The sequence below is a fragment of the Aureobasidium subglaciale genome (assembly GCF_000721755.1).
Source record: "Aureobasidium subglaciale EXF-2481 unplaced genomic scaffold scaffold_32, whole genome shotgun sequence".
Lineage (NCBI taxonomy): Eukaryota > Fungi > Ascomycota > Dothideomycetes > Dothideales > Saccotheciaceae > Aureobasidium > Aureobasidium subglaciale.
The window spans coordinates 8,647-25,047 of NW_013566963.1; the positions used below are offsets into that span (position 1 = coordinate 8,647).

Below are 16,401 nucleotides of genomic sequence, written 5' to 3' on the forward strand. Positions count from 1 at the left end.
AACTTCACTGCTGCGCTGTCAGTCGCGTCTAGAGAATACCACCAGGCCCGTGCGTTGGAGCGCAAACACAGGGCTCCTTTCCTCATCGACCAGCTCTACAGCATCCCTCCCCGACGAGTTCACTTCCGCGCTGTCAGTCGCGTCTAGAGGATACCCCTAGGCCCGTGCGTTAGAGCGCAAACACAGGGCTCGTCTCCTCATCGACTCTTCTTCTGATCTTGACATCAGCTCCACAGCGCTCCCTGTTCATCTCTGCGCACCCCGCTGATGATCCCCAGCCAAGCATTCAATTAGGTAGAGTAGATGTCAACTATCAGTTCTTCTGCGAGAGATTTTCCTCTCGCCTCGCGTCCTTCCCTTGACTATCACACTCTCCCTTGGCCGTCACATCTACCCCCTTGCGTCAGTCAGCGGCGTCTTCACTCAATGCTTGGACATATTCTGCATACCGGCATATCCCCAAGCACATGCATACTGCCCCGTTACTGACTTGATTCAGCAACACATCTCGCTCCGCCTAAACTGCAGTGAGATTCATTCACCCATCACCCACAGTCTATCCACATCCAAAAAAAAAAATACCTAGAACATCGGTCAGCATGTCGGAGACTCAGAGTCCTATGTCGGAGAAACTCTTCTTCGGAGTTCCTAGTAAGTCATTTCACATGATACTCTCAGACATTGCTGACTGAGGTTGTCGCAGCTGCTGTCCTTGTGCCATACAAGGATCAAGTCAACTCAGGCGATAGTGAGGCAGACAATGAGAACATTGATAAGACTGACAAGGTATGCACCGGACGAGAGATACGGCCATCCATGTATAACTGACACCACACAGGGCTCAAAGGAGAACCCATTCCTTAACAGCACCTCGAATAAGCGTCCCGCCGCGGACGAGGTCCTTCCTACTAAACGCCAAAAGAGACTCAAGAGGGGCACCAAGGTCAATGGTGGTGTTAAGCCCTCGTTCAAGCCCATCACTGTCGATCTTGACGAGGAAGATCAGATCATTGTCGACATGAAGCAGCAAGGGTACAAGGACGAGGTCATCTCTGAGCGTCTGGCCCTTGAGGGTCTCACCCGCTACGAACCCGGAAGTGTCGCCTGCCGCTGGCTGCGTATCCGAAAGAAGACCCAGGAGTACGAGGAAAAGCTACTCGACGAGCAGTTGACCGACTGGCATGTTGAAGAGGTAAGAAATTTGCTGCCTACACGCCACGAGTACCTGTTGCTGAATCGAATATAGGATGACCTTCTCGGAGAAGCCGTGGAGGCAGGTAACCAGAAGTTTCACGCTGAACTGGCCAAGCTTGAGAAACTACGCTGGTCTTGGACAGCCCAGGCTCTCAACAAACGCCTTCCTCGCGAGCGCTTCTCGGCCAATGCCTGCAAGGATCGATGGGAAGCAAAAATGAAGGGAACGGCTCGATGCCCTCCTGAGCTTGATGCTGATCCCGAAGGCCGTGCCCTCGAACGCGAACAGCGTGCCATCGCCTACAAACAGCGCAAGGAAGATCAAGCTCGACTTGAGGCTGCTGCCGCCGCAGAGAAGAAGCGTTCCAAAAAGGACAACACTGTCCAGAGAATTGCTGCTCGCCAGCGCAAAGAGACTCAGGACGCACTCAAGGCTCAGAAGAAGAAAGACGAGAACGAATATCGCCAGGCGAAGGCTGAAGTTGCCACGAATGCCAAACAGCGCAGACAAGACGCACTCGATGCCGCACGTAGCCTTCGCGCTTACCAAGTGCTCAAGCACAAGTTTTTCAAGAAGCTCCACAAACAATTGAAGGGCGAAATGGCTGCCTTACTGAGAGAGAAGGAGAAGAACGGCGGCAATACTCCTAAGCCCGACGACAAGCAAAAGCTCAGAAGCAGATACACATACAAGAATACCGCTGATCAGATTCTCAACGAGAACATGAAGAACGCAGAGGCCTCCCTCAACGCCCGTGCCTCTGAGTTCACTGGAGTCGTTCAGGCTGTGGGAATCGCCACTGAGAAACCCATGACTCTCACCAAGCCATCGGAACACAACGCCAACGGCCCTCAGCAGACCGCCATCCTAGGTGATATATTCACTGGAGAACCCCGCAACATGTGCACCCTCGATGAGCTTTACAACATCCTTCGTTCGCGCGGCATGCTACTAAACCGTATGAAGGAGAACAAGTCAGTCATCGTGTCCCGACTGAACAACCAAGACCGGATCTGTAACGCTCAGGAGATCAAGGATCTGTTGAAGGCGCGTAACGAGGACTTGACTGGTACAAAGGACGAATTGATCCAACGCCTGGCCGTGTCCGATGCGAAGTCCACCCGAAGGTATCAGACGAAGTACACGCCCCGCCCACTGGACGATAACGGCAATAGAATCAGAGTGAAGATGCCTCCCAAGCTAGCCGTCACAGAGACGACCAAGCGCTACAATGCTCGCGAAGTGGCTATCGAGGAGGGCAAGGCTGTCGCAAAGAAGCAGTTTCCCGTGATTGGCAAGAAGAGAGCCACTGCCAACAAGAGTTCCGCAAAGAAGACATCTAATAAGGATATGGAGAAGAACAAATTCATCCCTGACGACAGTCAAGACGACAGTGAGCCCGAAATGGCCAACAAGATTGACAAGAGCGAGAGCAAGCTGCTCCCTGACTCCTAGTTGGCACGTTTGCCCGCCATGAGAGAAAATCGAGATGAGCCACGCGGCGAAAAGGAACTCTATCAGAGAGCGGTCGCATGATGTTCAGAAATGGCGGCGTTCCGGATCTCCTTTTTGGTACGATCTTCAGTTTTGTATCCCAGTACCCCAGACTTTCCAGTGGTCCGGTGCCCAGCACACCGTTGTGATTTGCAACAAGCGCTGGAGAGTGTGGAGGTGGAATAGGAGTTTGCTTTTGTGTTTTCACTCGGTTGTCGTCTTTTCATTGGACAGCGACGACAAAGTCTGCCTTTCTGCCTGCGATTATGTTCCTCAATTTCTAAAATACCCCAGTACCCAGCACAGCACAACATAACATGCATAGCATAGCACTGATAATAATGCTTATCGACTATCAACAGTAAACAACAGTCTTCTAACTATATCGATTCATGAGAGTGAAAGCTTTATAGCCACTGATTATTGGTCGTCGCGAGGCGGCTTCCGCTGATCCGATTTAAGGGCTTGAGTGTTTTTCGAATCCACCAAAATCCCCTAATCGCACAAATTTTCTACCGTAGACTACCACAACTGCTGAGGTGACTCGATGGTAGGTATGGCCTTGGCCAGATGAATCAATAAAGGATCTTGGAAGTTGCTAGCCTCCTTTCATCCTTTCCGGTGGTAGTAAGCGAATTCCGTCTCAGCTGGCGGTAAGATCAACTTGTCACCCTCGATCACGCAGCCAAGGTGTACCCCCATACCAAAGACAGTCTGCAGACTGGTAGGATGGAACGAACGTGTGCCAAAACAGCAGGTTTGCCGGAAGGCATAGTCGGCGCACCTGCCTCACCGAATACTGGCTCTCTGGGGTCTTCCCCGCATCCCCCACCCGACCGTTGAACTCGAATTGCGGAGTCCCCAGTCTCCGAGATGTCTAGATCGTGGGTTAACCTGGGGAACCACGAGAGTGTGCGGTAAAGTTTCTGTGTTTGGAGATCGAATGGTCTCGAGGGGGGGGTAGGACGGTGGTGGTTTGGAAGGTAGGCCGAGCGGAACTGATACCGTGGTATGATGGTCGAAGGATACATATAAAGACTGTCCGCCAACTCGAGAAGAGCAGAAGCCATTTACTATTATCCTCTCATCCAGCATCTCATACACTCAATTCGTCATCATGGTACATCTACGAACAGACATTGGTGCCACCAACCCTGAGGCACCAATGCACCCTGGAGAGAACAGCACGTATGCCAAAGAGCTTGAATGTGATGTCCTCATTGTCGGTGCTGGCTTTGGTGGTGTCTACCTTCTTCACAAGCTTCGTGACGAAGTTGGTCTGAACGTCAAGATCTTCGAGGCCGCCAACGAGCTTGGTGGTGTCTGGCGTTGGAATTGCTACCCCGGAGCTCGTGTCGACACACAAGTTCCCGTCTACGAGTATTCGATTGAGAAGGTCTGGAAGGACTGGACCTGGACCCAGAAGTACCCCGACTTCAACGAGCTTCGCAATTACTTTCACCATGTCGAGAAGCAGCTTGATATCAAGAAGGATGTCAGTTTCAACACTCGTGTCATTGGTTCTCAATTCGATTCTGAGAGCAAGACATGGACAGTCAAGACTGAGGATGGCCGTACTGCCAAGTGCAAGTACTTGATCAACGCCATCGGTTTCGCAGCCAAGCGTCACTTCCCTGACTGGAAGGGTCTGACCGACTTCAAGGGCGAGTTGCACCACAGTTCATTCTGGCCTGACTCAGGTGTCGATGTCAAGGGCAAGCGTGTTGCTGTCATTGGCACGGGCAGTACCGGTATCCAGATCGCTCAGGAGACAGCCAAGGATGCTGCCAGTGTCACCGTCTTCCAACGCACACCCAACCTTTGTCTGCCTATGCGTCAACGTGACTTGACCAAGGAGGAGCAGCAGAACGCCAAGGCGGAGTACCCCGAGATTTACCGGAAACGCCTGACCACTTTTGCCGGATTTTCTTACGATTACATCGAAAAAAACACTTTTGACGACAACGAAGAGGATCGCCAGAAGTTCTTCGAAGAACTATGGGCAGAGGGTGGCTTCCGCTACTGGTTGGCTGGATATAAGGATCTTCTGTTTGATGCAAAGGCGAACGACCAAGCATACAACTTTTGGGCGAAAAAGACCAGAGCTCGAATTGCCGACCCACGCAAGCGTGACATCCTTGCACCCCTCAAGGCACCTCACGCATGGGGAACTAAGCGTCCTTCTCTGGAGCAGAACTTCTATGAGATGATGGACAGAGCTGAGAACGATGTGGTCAATGTCAAGGAGACACCCATCACCGAATTCACCGAGACCGGTATTGTTACCAGCGACGGCAAGCTCCGAGAGTTCGACATCATCGCCCTTGCTACTGGCTTCGACTCCGTCACTGGTGGTATGAAGAACATGGGTCTCAAGGATACCGAGGGCAAGGATCTCGCCGAGAGATGGAAGAATGGTACCTGGACCTACCTTGGTATGACTTGTCACGGCTTCCCCGTAAGTATCCCCACACCCCGACTATCATACAGCATCACTAACCTCTTTCTAGAACATGTTCTTCCTGTACGGCGCTCAAGGTCCCACGGCATTTAGTAACGGCCCGACCTGTGTCGAAGTTCAGGGTGACTGGATTGTCGACGCCATTGCCACAATGCAAAAGACCGGCAAGCAGACCATCGAGGCCACCAAGGACGCAGAGACTGAATGGCATAAGCTTGTCACCGAGCTTTCCGACAAGACTCTCTTCCCTGGCACCGAGTCTTGGTACATGGGTGCCAACATTCCCGGCAAGCCTAGAGAACAACTTAACTTCGCTGGTGGTTTCCCATTGTACGAGAAGGAATGTAGGAATGCACTTGACGGCTGGAAGGGCTTCGTGGTCACGTAAGGAACTGCACGAAGTGGTTGACCTCTTTTACGAATATTAGTATGTAATGTAGCTACGTATATATGAATTATGTTTTTTAAACCAATTCACCCGGTCTTCGTACCTATTCGTCGGTGCTCGAGAGTCTGTTACCTATTCGATAAGACCATCCAGTGCAATCTTTCATAAGCTCATTCGTGGTTGCCGATTGTGATGCCCTGATGTTCGTCGGAGCTTCGCCCAGTGTTTGCAAGGCAATGCCGCTTTGGGGAGCACCCTGACCATTAATTTAGTCCTACACCCGAACCTCAACGCTCGACTTCTCAACCAACTCTCATCGCTACAAGTAATCCGAATAACAGCTTTCGTCATCGGAATCATCAAATATGTATCAATTACGCCTGAATGTCATTTCTGCTCAAGTGATTTCGAAACGCTCGGAGACCGACCAAAGCACAGCAGACTCCACCATATTGCACCACAACTTCCACGTTGACATCCATGATCAATATTTCTGCAACTGTCTTCTTTTTTCGCGCTTGAACGATCTCAGCATCTTCAACAGGAATGCCGAAATATGTGCTGAGATATAAGAATCTGGCATATACGCCCATTTTCTCTGAGCTATCTAGACGACTGCACAAAAACACATGCTCTGTCACGACGAGCGCAATCCGATAAGTACACGTTCACTCCTTCCTAAGTTCCCAGACGCCCACCGAAGCTGGGGAAATGCACAATGTGTTTCCAATGACTGATACGCAAGCGGGAAGTCACTTCAGATTGCAACTTCCCATTCCGAGACAAAACAAGATAACAATCGTCTTTAATTCTGCACGCCAAAACGCCGTCTCCATGTCCTGTTTATGTGGTCGTCAGGGATATGGTATATTTACACTCAAAAGAGAAGTATCAGGTATCGCGATCGCCTGTTCGAAGCTCATCGCTGAGACACGTCTCTTGCTCAGGTAGCAGCTTAGCCACCTTGTCATTCCTCAGGCTCTCGACACCGACACCATGCATGGTAGCCTCTCTCTGCCTAAGGAAGAACTGAATACGTTCTTCTTTGGGCCTGTTCTCCGACATCTGGCGCACACGTCTCAACTCCTTGCTCGCACGATCGTGCACCAGATCTCTTGCTGCCACCACCTTATCGCCCTCGGTTTCCGCACGACTCAGATTCAGCGAGGCACCTATCATAGCGAGTAGAATGACGCAGAGGATGAAGTTGCCGTTGGAAAGATATCGAGGAGCTTGTTGTGTCACGCCATCTCGACGTGCGTAGAACCGCTCCCAATCCTCCCATGTGGCATTGCCCCAGATGTCCGAGTCGGTGTGATGGCGCCAGCCGCTAAAGGGACCTGCGGGTGCACCGGGCCCAGGCCTGCCGCCTACTGTACTTGGAACACCGCTCCATCCAGCACCAAATCTGTCGTACATTTTTCGCTTGTCCGGGTCTGAGAGAATGGTGTGGGCTGCTACGACGAGACGATAGCGCTCAAGACGTAGTGGTTGTGGCACGCTATGATGATGGTGATGTTTCTCACATGCGCCAGAGTCCGGATGGTAGAGTTTCACGAGCTCGTAGAAGCGGCGTTTACTGTAGGGCTCGGCTTCTGTGGTGGAAAGAATTTGGTAAGGAGTCGGATGCGAGTGGCCTTTGGGTGCCTTTGGCCAGGGCATGTCGCTCGCTGGTGGTGCCGAAGATGATGACGGGTCCGGTGAGCCCGCTGACATTGGGTCTCCAGCTATGGTGGCATAGCTTCGCGGCGTCGATAAAATCGACCTCTTGCCATTTCTACGTGCTGGTGCTGGTATCGAAGGTCGTGTGCTGTAGCGACACCATGGTGGTGATGACGTCGACGAATTCCGGGCAGCGGCGGCACTTGGAGTAGCGACAATAATATGGCAGCGACGAGAGAGCGGCGCGGTCAGGATGGTACGTGAGGGGTTGGTAGGAGGCATGCCTCTTGGCTCATCATGTCCCTGTGTGTGAAGTCGGATCGTGCTGGTCTAACATGCTACATGCGGCATCTTTGATGTCTTGCCGATATCATCGACGGGCCAAGCCTGTCGCCATCTCGGAACTTTGAGCCTGGGCCCGATCGAACCATTCCTCTCGAAGCGCCATGCGGGGTCGGCAAACAGACAAGCAAAACGCCCATGTTACGATCCGCGCAAATACCAGAACAGCGGCTCCATCTTGTCGCTTCTTTTTGCAAGCAGTTTCCCACTGCGATCTGCTTGACCAGCGGCCTCAGCTTTTGCTCAGATCTTTCGCGCAAAGCTAATCTTTCCACAACCCAATCTATCTGCTGTACCTTGGTCTGAGCAGTCTCACTTTGCTTACTCGCGATTGTCGCTCATCCGTCCCCTCCCGTTTGTCCTTCCCACGATCGCCTTTGTCGCGCTGTGCCATGTGTTGCTCTCGATGCCCCCACGACCTCCCAGATCCCTACAGATCTTGAGGGAAACGCTTATCCATCGAGTACGAGAGATCTGAGAGCATACCACACATGGGCCCTAGCTCTTCAGGTACGAAGCTGACGTTGGCAGTAATCGTACACTCTTGTACCTGTGATCGGCCATGTATTCCCCCGAGCAAAAAGCGTTCGCACAGGGTCGCTGACTCCTGGACGCCGCATACGCGTTTCGCTGAAAGCCAACCCCTCTTATCGCTCCTCCTCACAAGGCTAAATCTGCGTACCGTGACAAATAGGCATTTGGCCAAACCCCACTGTGCCCAGGTGCAGAAACATGGCAGAGACATGCGTCAAGAATACTGCCACCCATTTGCTTTTTCGTCCATGTCTATCTTTGGTGGCTAGGTGCGAATAATATCATTGCCACTTACAATTCGGTCAATGTTGCTGTGTCGATGAAGTCGCTTCTGAGCCACCCACGTGAACAAATGCGATCTTTCTCATACATCTTGGGTCGCAGTCAAGTCTGGGAGGGTTCAAAACACAGAGGATATCAAGATCAAGTAAGCAATGAGGTGAAAAAATTGACCACTCTGTTAAGATGAGCAGTCGTGTCATTATATTCGTGAAGCTCAGTCGTCACTAAGCCCAGCCTTCATGTCCCATATTTCATGCCATAGACGCCATCCATTAGATATCCTCCCATTTTGAAGCCAAAACCATTATCCAAAAGGTGTCATTAAACACCAGAATCCCCAAAGCCGAGTGAACTTATACAGTAAATAGAAGTGAAGTTTAGTAAGGAACGAGAGCAAGAAGTATGCTCAGTTGACAGTAGCAGAGTTTGAGCTTTGGTCATCCCATGCGTTCGAATCAAGAAGACTCGCCCAATCGTTCTCGCCAGGTGTGGTCATTCCGCTAACGTTGTTGTGCGAGAAACCCTTGATGGGGTCGAAGCTGGAGTCGTAGCCGAATGTTGGTGTAAGAACAGAGTCGGCACCTGACATTGGCGTACTGTACTTGTCCATATTGTTGTCAAGCATGCCAGGGGCAAGAGTCTGGTTGATGCCGTCGAAGGAAGGGCTGCCATCCTTGAACTTTGAGGGGTTGGGGTTGTAGGTGTAGAAAGGTTGGGATTGCTGCTGGCCATAATTGCCCATGAGCATTTGCGAGAAAGGATCATTCTGGTCGAAAGCAGGTCCAAGCAATTGCTGAGACTCGTATGGCAACGAAGTGGAGAAAGGCATCATGTTCATCATGCTAGGGTCGAATGCGGGAGTGGCATTGTTGTAGGAAGGATAAGTCGTCGGCGAAGTCTGACCGGTAGGCGAAGTTTGGCCATTGCCCTGCTTGGCAGCCTCGTGCTTCAGATTGGTGAGGCTGGTGGATGATGAGCTTCGCGATGCGGAGGTCAACTGTGGTGGTGAATTGGCAGCGGTCTGCTGAGACTGAACAGGAAGAGACATGCGACGGTCCTCTGGCTTGATGAAAGCAGCGTTGGGGCTCTGTGCTGGGTGGAAGTTGTTCATGTTCTGCAGCTCCTGGGGTGTAGCGATAGATGCTGAGCGGCCATGCATGTTCTGTCGGTAGTCCTGTTGGGGATAAGGCGACGCACGGAAGGTTTGTGGTGATCTGTTTGCCATTTGAGGGGGAAGCATGGGGTTGGGGAAAGACTGAGGGAATCGACCGAGCTGGTTGGCGAACTGAGGGGCATTTGAGTATTGCTGGGGGTTGTACTGGTCGCCGATAGTCTGGCCAAGTGCGGCGCGCATGGCAACGTGGTTGGTGAGGTATGCGGCCAGTCGACGATCGAAGTCGGCGTTGGAGGTCTGAAGATGAGCGGTGAGGCGGCGGTACTGCATGGGCAGATCGTCGTCTTCCTCTTCGTACATCTCCTCGTTGATAACGTCTTGCTCAGTCACACGCAGAGATCTGCCTGTGCGTCTCTTGTGAATCTCCGATGCACGACGAGCCGACTCAACACGGGCTTCGAGACTGCGGTCACTGCGGCGAGAAGCGGCAATGTATGCTCTGTAAATCTGTTAGGGCAAAGGGACGAAACCAATGAGCTGATGAACAAACCTCTCCTGGTTCTCTTCATGAGTGCGCTCCGTCTTGACGGGCTTGGCAGCGGGGATAGTTCTGAGTGGAGGCATGGTGATATTGTCGGTGTGACTTGTATGGATATTATGCCGAATTTGCAAGGTCACGAAAGTGGTCCTTGAGAGAAAGGGTCTCGGAGAATTATGCCAAAGGCTGCAACGATTGGCTGTGTAGGTTGAAAGAATGCCGTAGTACTGGGATCTCAGATGCAGATGCAAGAGGGGTGATAACCAGCGAGTCGAGTGTTGGTCGTCGAATTGTGATTGTTGATCGAGGTGAAGACTTGAACCCGAGCTTGTCTAATAACAAATGCTCGAGAGATGAGAGATGAGAGATGTCAAAAGGAAGATGAGATTGGGGAGGGCGGCCGGGGAGATAAAAGCCTTGCAGCATCAGATCGGGGCTAGAGACAAGACAGCCTGGGATTTGCAGCCTGGTGTCATTGGCAGAACGCCGCCGAGGTCTAAAGGCTGAGCTTCGATCGCGCCAATTCTTTCCATCCGCTCGGACCACGACGGCCCAGCTCTGGAGTCTGAACCTCTTCGGCTGCTCGGTTTCGTGTCCCTGGGATCCATGGTGATTGGCCGATCTGAGATCAGAAGAAGTGGAGCAACGGGACGCGCGCTCGGAGCATGCCTCAAATCAAGATCTCGGTTATCTGAGAGCTGCACTGCACACAGGCCACGTTCCTCGATCTCCTGCCTGCTTGGGCATGGCTCTGTGAACCTCACGTCACTTTTCTCATCTGCAAACTCATACGCCATGCTCCCTCTGTTGGCGGAGGTAGATCACAGCTTTCCGCCAGCCATTATCACCTCCGTCACAGTCACCATCGGCCAAACTCATTATACGTCTTCCTGATTGTGCTTGGAATGCAACACGCAGACAAAAGAGCTCGCTGCATATTTCTTGTGTTCCTGAGGATCGACAACATGGGCTGAGAACAATCTGACTTGGCTGCTAAGGACAGATGCCGCGATCGTGTTTGGGGTCTAGCAGTTGATTGATCGCCGTGAGCTTCCAAATGTTTGTCTTGGTTGTCGACGCTGGATCTGGCTTGCTCTCTCAGTTCCCGTACGACGCTTGTGGACGCTCAGAAGTACCCGTTCAGACACACTCGATGCAGCTAACCCCCCAGCGGCCGGGGTGTTTAGTGGTTTGGTTTGCGCGAATCGTAGGGTTCCACTGCCAGGCGCACGCACAACGGCCCGCCCGCAGACAGCTTAGCCGCCGTGGTAAACAGCCCTAGTGCTGGTACGCTTTCCGTCATCGTCAACTATCTGGTGGAAATGTCTCCGATTTACTTCGACACGCCGAATTTCACCATGAGTTTTTTCTCGCGTTTGTACGCGACCGCGCCCGGAGAGAATTCTGTAGTTGTGCCTTAGGTAAACTCTAGAGACGTCTGGTTCCACAAATGATATCCTGTGATGGATGGCTCCGTGAACGTACGGGTACGTACCTCTGCACATTCCGGGGCGACAGATTAGAAAGTCGATTGAGTGTGGCGACTGCCTCGCTTATCTGGATATCTCGTACGCCGCATTCGCAAGCTCCGCTACACAGCATGAGACGCCCTCGTCTTGTCCATGCAAGGGTCGAGTGGATACCAGAAGATGCGGCTCACATGACGCCTCAGGGATGTTGACCAACTTGCACGCAGCACTTCGAACCGAAGCTTGGGACCCTGGTTCTCAAGAGGGCATGCTCTTGTCTCAGTGTTGCACAATGCTTTGCCAGATCTTGCAGGTGGATACGCCTAAGCCAGCAAGACAAGCATCACTTTAGATCTGTGTAACTCAGATCTCTGGAACGCAGTACGATTATTCTCCGGGGCAGTGGTGTGAAGCCGTTGACGATATGCGAGATCTCAAGCATGTGTTAGTATTCAGGACAGATCGCACAAGGTAGGCCCGAGTACCGTCCCATGAACATCAATGAAACGCTCAGCTGGAGCACCAATTGCTGCCGTCTCATATCGGCATGCCTGCATCTCCTGATAATCGCGTCACAGATAATCGTACTGCTAAAATGTGAGCATGAGAAGTGCACGAATCCTGGTGTCGACAGCCTGAGCTCTGCGATGCTAAAACTAACAGCCGCGATGTGATAGCGTGGGGTAAATGTTCTTAGCGTGCTGCCATTAATCCTTCGCACGAGGAGCGATCGAAAAAAGCAACGCAGAAAATCCCCGAAGCCCGTGGTCGTTTCCACGGCCGCGAAAATTCGATAACATTGAAGCCAGCCAAACGGCCGTTGGAAACTCGAAATGACGCCGCCAGTTTGCAACTTCCAAGTCGGGCAACAAGATTGACTGGCGTCAGCCGCTATGTCAATTGCACGGTTTAGTGACATTGGAGCCTCATGTGAGGCCAACTGAGCTCCGAAATCATACTCCAATATTGATAACTTGTTCCTTTGGTCGCGCATCGTTGTGCTCACACACTTTGTTCATCCCGCATGCATAGAGTAGGTCGTTTTTTTTTTAAAGCAGATTACTTGATTGGAGATCTGTGGTCGAGCCGCACCGTCCCGCGCGCCTTGCCTACGAATTCCAACCTGCGGCCTCCTGCACTCCACCGTGTCTCTCGATGAGCCGCTATGTAGCATGGCAATTTCCCTACGGGTGCAGTTGCTGCAAGCTAATCCGTCGGCCGCTACTAGCTGCGCATCCGTCTCTCACAGCCAGGAGTTGTGTCCGCAGTCGTGTGCAGTCATGTCTCAACCACGCGAAGGATGTGTCCCAAAATTGTAGTCGTTCTTGGATGTGTTGCCGTGTGGTACTGCTTGCCATGCCTTGTGTGTGAATGCTTCAGCATAGGAACATGTTCATCAAACTCTTCGCGGATGACCTGAAAAGTGGTATCATGCAAGACCTCGCAGCTTTCGCGGCGCATCATGATCGAAAGATCTGGTGCCTAGCGAGATCTTTGTACTGAGGTTCGTGCTGGGCCAGCGGAAGCACCAAAGCTATCCGTCACCCTTAGCAGGACCCATAATCAGTAATCGCTAACACAAGCTTCTCACATACCGTGTCGCGCGGAGCATGCCCACGTGCACCCTTTACAAACACTTGAATTCTGCTCGAACCACACAATTCCCAAAACCCTCCGAAGGATGAAGCTCTGAGAAAGATAAGGGTAGGGATCAAACAAACGCCATGTTGCTTCTGGGCTCACGCCAGCGACCACCGAATAGTGCCAATAAAAGGCACAAAAACGCCATGTTCGGCTCCCCATGCTTTGGCTGCGGCAGACAGTATGTACCGCGAGGGGCAGAGAGATAGAAGCTACAGACAGCGAAACAATTCGAGTGATTTACAGGCCCTCAAACCAGGACATCCTAGCAGAAAAACTGCAATCCCTCCAAGATGTTCGCTCCAGAGCTTGCGTACCTCGTACCCTCTCGAGATTGACACTCGACTCCGCCCAGTGATCATCCCGTGCTCGGGACGTATCTCGTAGAGCTCGCTCGCCACATTTCGGACTTCAAAGCCGCGATAGATAGGCCCCGAGCCTAGCTGTGGATCCCCTGTGGGACAATATTTCGCCGAGAAGGCGACTCTCCTGTACGAGGCAAAATATCACGTTCTAAGCAAACATACAGCATTTGTTCTAGCCGAAGCAACAGGGCCGGTGATTTTAGTCAAAGGTTGTTTCGTGGTGACGTCTGACGGGATTCACATGGTTCGGATTTTTGGCCGAGTTTGCTTTGGACAAAGAATTGAGTATTTGAGAAATCTCTGTGAACCCTTCTTCGCTCCGAGTACCCTTTGATACAACCGTTTCGATATGGAAAAGTCCGGCGGTCCCTCTCTCGTGACCTTTGAATCGGACGTTTTTCCAGTGCGCAACAATCTGGTCCACTGTTGCAAGCTCCCTGCTTATACCACAGAACCTAGCAAGCATATCGTCCAGTGGCTGTACGGCTGATCGTAGAGCAATCGTCCGACAGAAAGACCCTTACCGCTGCATGATGACACCCCCCTCTCATTCGCGTATCTGGTGTGACCAACCTCTGGGAAGGACAAAGTTTCCAAGGTGCAGAATACATGATCCGTGAAGAAGTCCGATTGGGCCAAGAACAAGTGTTAGGAGAATAGAAAGGACCCGTAAGACCAGCTAGGACGGCTCAACTGTCTCCACATCATAGGATCTCATCTCAACGGAATGGGAAGTAGCCTCTCTCTCGTGCTTTGCTTGCAATAAGCAGCTATTCCACACACTCACCATCTACGCTACTTTCATGTGAAAGCAGCTAGAAGTATAGATGCATGGATGTTCTGATACGCACAAGGATGTCGTAGATTTATATCTCTCACGCTCACTGGTTGGCAGCGACGATGGCTTTTCCGACAGCCAGTCTGTCGTGACGGTCGAAGCATTCGCGTCCTTGTTTGAGAGCACCAATCAGTAGGCCGAGGGACTTGTCGTTGAAGTCGCCTGCCGAGCGTATCTTGTCCAGATCTTCGGCAAACTCGGTAGTCATTTGACGGAGGTAGAATGATGTGAATGCATCCTCGGCCTCTGCGTCTGCAACCTGGGGCCCACTTGGTGTCTGATCCTCTTCTGGCGAAGATGATCGGGATGGTGACTGGAGAGGATGTTAGCCAATTTACTTGGTCGAATTTCCGAGTTTTGAGAATGCATGAAGAAGAGTGCTCCAAACATATCTGAAAGATTCAAAGGCGCAGAGATAATTGGGCAAGGCTTTTGAGGTCAGAATGCGTACCCTCTGAACAGTCTTGGTCTTGGGCTTAGCCTTAGTCTTGACAACGCTCTTCTTCTGGGGTGTAGGTTCTGAATCACTGCTTTCAGATTCTGAAGATGATGAGGAGTCTGATGAATCCGAAGAATCGGAGACTAGAAGTCGTTGGTCAGTAGATGCGCGCCCACCAAACTCGATCAAACGCACCATCAGTTCTTGCCTTGCGCTTTCGCAAGCGCTTGGGCTTATCATTTCTTGATTGTCTTTTTACTGTCGGCATTTTGTGCGTGTATGGTTGGTTGGTTAAACAGAAAATGGCGAGCAGGAAAAATGGTCAAGCATGCCAAGAAGAAATTGTTTTGGGCTTGCATGACAGGGTCACGCTACGATTTGAACATGTGCAGTCTCGAAGATAGCCATTCTTTTGTCCATACTTTATAGATAGATATTACAGTCATTACGCATATCCTCAACATCGCTAGACGCCAGCGTCTTTGGGATCAACATTCAGGTTCCAATCGATTACGCCCTCGTCACCATACCTCTCTTTAAGCCATTCGTTCGCCTTGGTAAAGTGACCGCAGTCGAACTACACCACAACGTCAGTAAAACTCTCGCGACTTTGACATGGAAGTGGACTTACGAAGCCTTTGTGAGCGCTCAGAGGGCTGGGATGAACACTTTTAAGCACATGATGCTTAGAGGCGTTGATACCCGCGCATCGCTTCTGTGCAGGACTGCCCCAGGCCAAGAACACAACGCCATTGGTGCGCTTTTGACACACCAGATCAATGACCTTTTGTGTAAACTTCTCCCAGCCCTTACCCGCGTGAGAATTGGCCTCATGGGCACGAACTGTCAAGCAGGTGTTCAACAACAGGACACCACGATCGGCCCACGGTGTGAGCAAACCGCCCTTGTTCGGTGGAGGCTCGAATGCAGGGTATTCCTTTTTCAATGCTTTGTACATGTTTTGGAGCGAGGGAGGAGCGGGAGTAGGGGGTCTGACGGAGAAGCAGAGACCGTGAGCCTGGTTGTGATTGTGATACGGGTCCTGGCCGAGGATGACGGCCTTGACTGTGTTGAGCGGCGTGTGTCGCGACCTGACAATAATCAACAGGATTGCCATTGTGACAGGCATGGATAAACATACCAGCTATAAACATCCTCGGAAGGAGGGAAGATCTTCTTGCCAGCCTCGGCCTCGCTCTTGAGGAATTTCTTCAGGTCAAGGAAAGATTTGGTCGTAATCTCGTCCTTGAGTACGGCAAGCCAACTCTCGTGCAACGTCGCGATTTCAAGCTTGAGCAGTGCTTTCTGCTCATCGCTGAGACTGGCAACCCATTTCTCCTTGTCAAACTTGACAGCAGGAGCAGGGGTAGCGGACTCGGCTGAGCCTTTGGCTGGAGTGGCCGATGACGTTGACGAGGACGAGACGGTTTCGGGAGGACCGAAGAAGCTGGTGATGGAGCTGTTTACCTTGGGCTTCTTGGCCTCGGCGGCAGCAATGTCGGCTGCCTTGCGTTTCAAAGACATGCTTGCTGCTAGATGGAAGAATTGGGTCGCACTCGAGGAAGGAGCAAAGGCATGGCTGCATTAAATTGACTCAGGCGGACGCGCTCACGCGTAGCTGGCTTGTGCTTTCACCCAG

At 51.8% G+C, this 16,401-nt stretch overlaps 7 protein-coding genes across 7 annotated transcripts; 2 read left to right on the forward strand and 5 right to left on the reverse strand.

The window, feature by feature from the left end:
* Window positions 1-599: 599 nt before the first annotated feature.
* AUEXF2481DRAFT_83303 (uncharacterized protein) lies at window positions 600-3,042 on the forward strand (the record flags this gene model as incomplete). Its single annotated transcript, XM_013484232.1, has 4 exons — window positions 600-651; window positions 704-786; window positions 839-1,192; window positions 1,247-3,042. The coding sequence occupies 4 exons, from the start codon at window positions 600-602 to the stop codon at window positions 2,648-2,650; spliced, it is 1,893 nt and encodes a 630-aa protein (XP_013339686.1). The 3' UTR covers window positions 2,651-3,042.
* A 764-nt stretch (window positions 3,043-3,806) lies between these two features.
* On the forward strand, window positions 3,807-5,538 carry AUEXF2481DRAFT_70214 (uncharacterized protein; the record flags this gene model as incomplete). Its single annotated transcript, XM_013484221.1, has 2 exons — window positions 3,807-5,147; window positions 5,200-5,538. 2 exons carry the CDS (start codon window positions 3,807-3,809, stop codon window positions 5,536-5,538), a joined length of 1,680 nt encoding a protein of 559 aa, XP_013339675.1.
* Window positions 5,539-6,060: 522 nt separating this feature from the next.
* AUEXF2481DRAFT_44315 (uncharacterized protein) lies at window positions 6,061-7,830 on the reverse strand. Its single transcript, XM_013484177.1, has one exon. The coding sequence runs from the start codon at window positions 7,480-7,482 to the stop codon at window positions 6,430-6,432; it is 1,053 nt and encodes a 350-aa protein (XP_013339631.1). The 5' UTR covers window positions 7,483-7,830; the 3' UTR covers window positions 6,061-6,429.
* A 650-nt stretch (window positions 7,831-8,480) lies between these two features.
* AUEXF2481DRAFT_44316 (uncharacterized protein) lies at window positions 8,481-10,474 on the reverse strand. The gene is made up of 2 exons (XM_013484178.1): window positions 10,023-10,474; window positions 8,481-9,971 (listed from the first exon to the last, which is right to left on the reverse strand). The coding sequence occupies exons 1-2, from the start codon at window positions 10,094-10,096 to the stop codon at window positions 8,765-8,767; spliced, it is 1,281 nt and encodes a 426-aa protein (XP_013339632.1). The 5' UTR covers window positions 10,097-10,474; the 3' UTR covers window positions 8,481-8,764.
* A 1,216-nt stretch (window positions 10,475-11,690) lies between these two features.
* On the reverse strand, window positions 11,691-12,769 carry AUEXF2481DRAFT_509020 (uncharacterized protein). The gene is made up of 2 exons (XM_013484236.1): window positions 11,965-12,769; window positions 11,691-11,912 (listed from the first exon to the last, which is right to left on the reverse strand). The coding sequence occupies exons 1-2, from the start codon at window positions 12,471-12,473 to the stop codon at window positions 11,867-11,869; spliced, it is 555 nt and encodes a 184-aa protein (XP_013339690.1). The 5' UTR covers window positions 12,474-12,769; the 3' UTR covers window positions 11,691-11,866.
* Window positions 12,770-14,366: 1,597 nt separating this feature from the next.
* Window positions 14,367-15,030, reverse strand: AUEXF2481DRAFT_8746 (uncharacterized protein; the record flags this gene model as incomplete). The annotated part of the gene is made up of 3 exons (XM_013484149.1): window positions 14,367-14,636; window positions 14,775-14,905; window positions 14,958-15,030. The coding sequence occupies 3 exons, from the start codon at window positions 15,028-15,030 to the stop codon at window positions 14,367-14,369; spliced, it is 474 nt and encodes a 157-aa protein (XP_013339603.1).
* Window positions 15,031-15,148: 118 nt separating this feature from the next.
* Window positions 15,149-16,397, reverse strand: AUEXF2481DRAFT_44321 (uncharacterized protein). The gene is made up of 3 exons (XM_013484179.1): window positions 15,904-16,397; window positions 15,394-15,853; window positions 15,149-15,339 (listed from the first exon to the last, which is right to left on the reverse strand). Exons 1-3 carry the CDS (start codon window positions 16,284-16,286, stop codon window positions 15,229-15,231), a joined length of 954 nt encoding a protein of 317 aa, XP_013339633.1. The 5' UTR covers window positions 16,287-16,397; the 3' UTR covers window positions 15,149-15,228.
* Window positions 16,398-16,401: the final 4 nt, after the last annotated feature.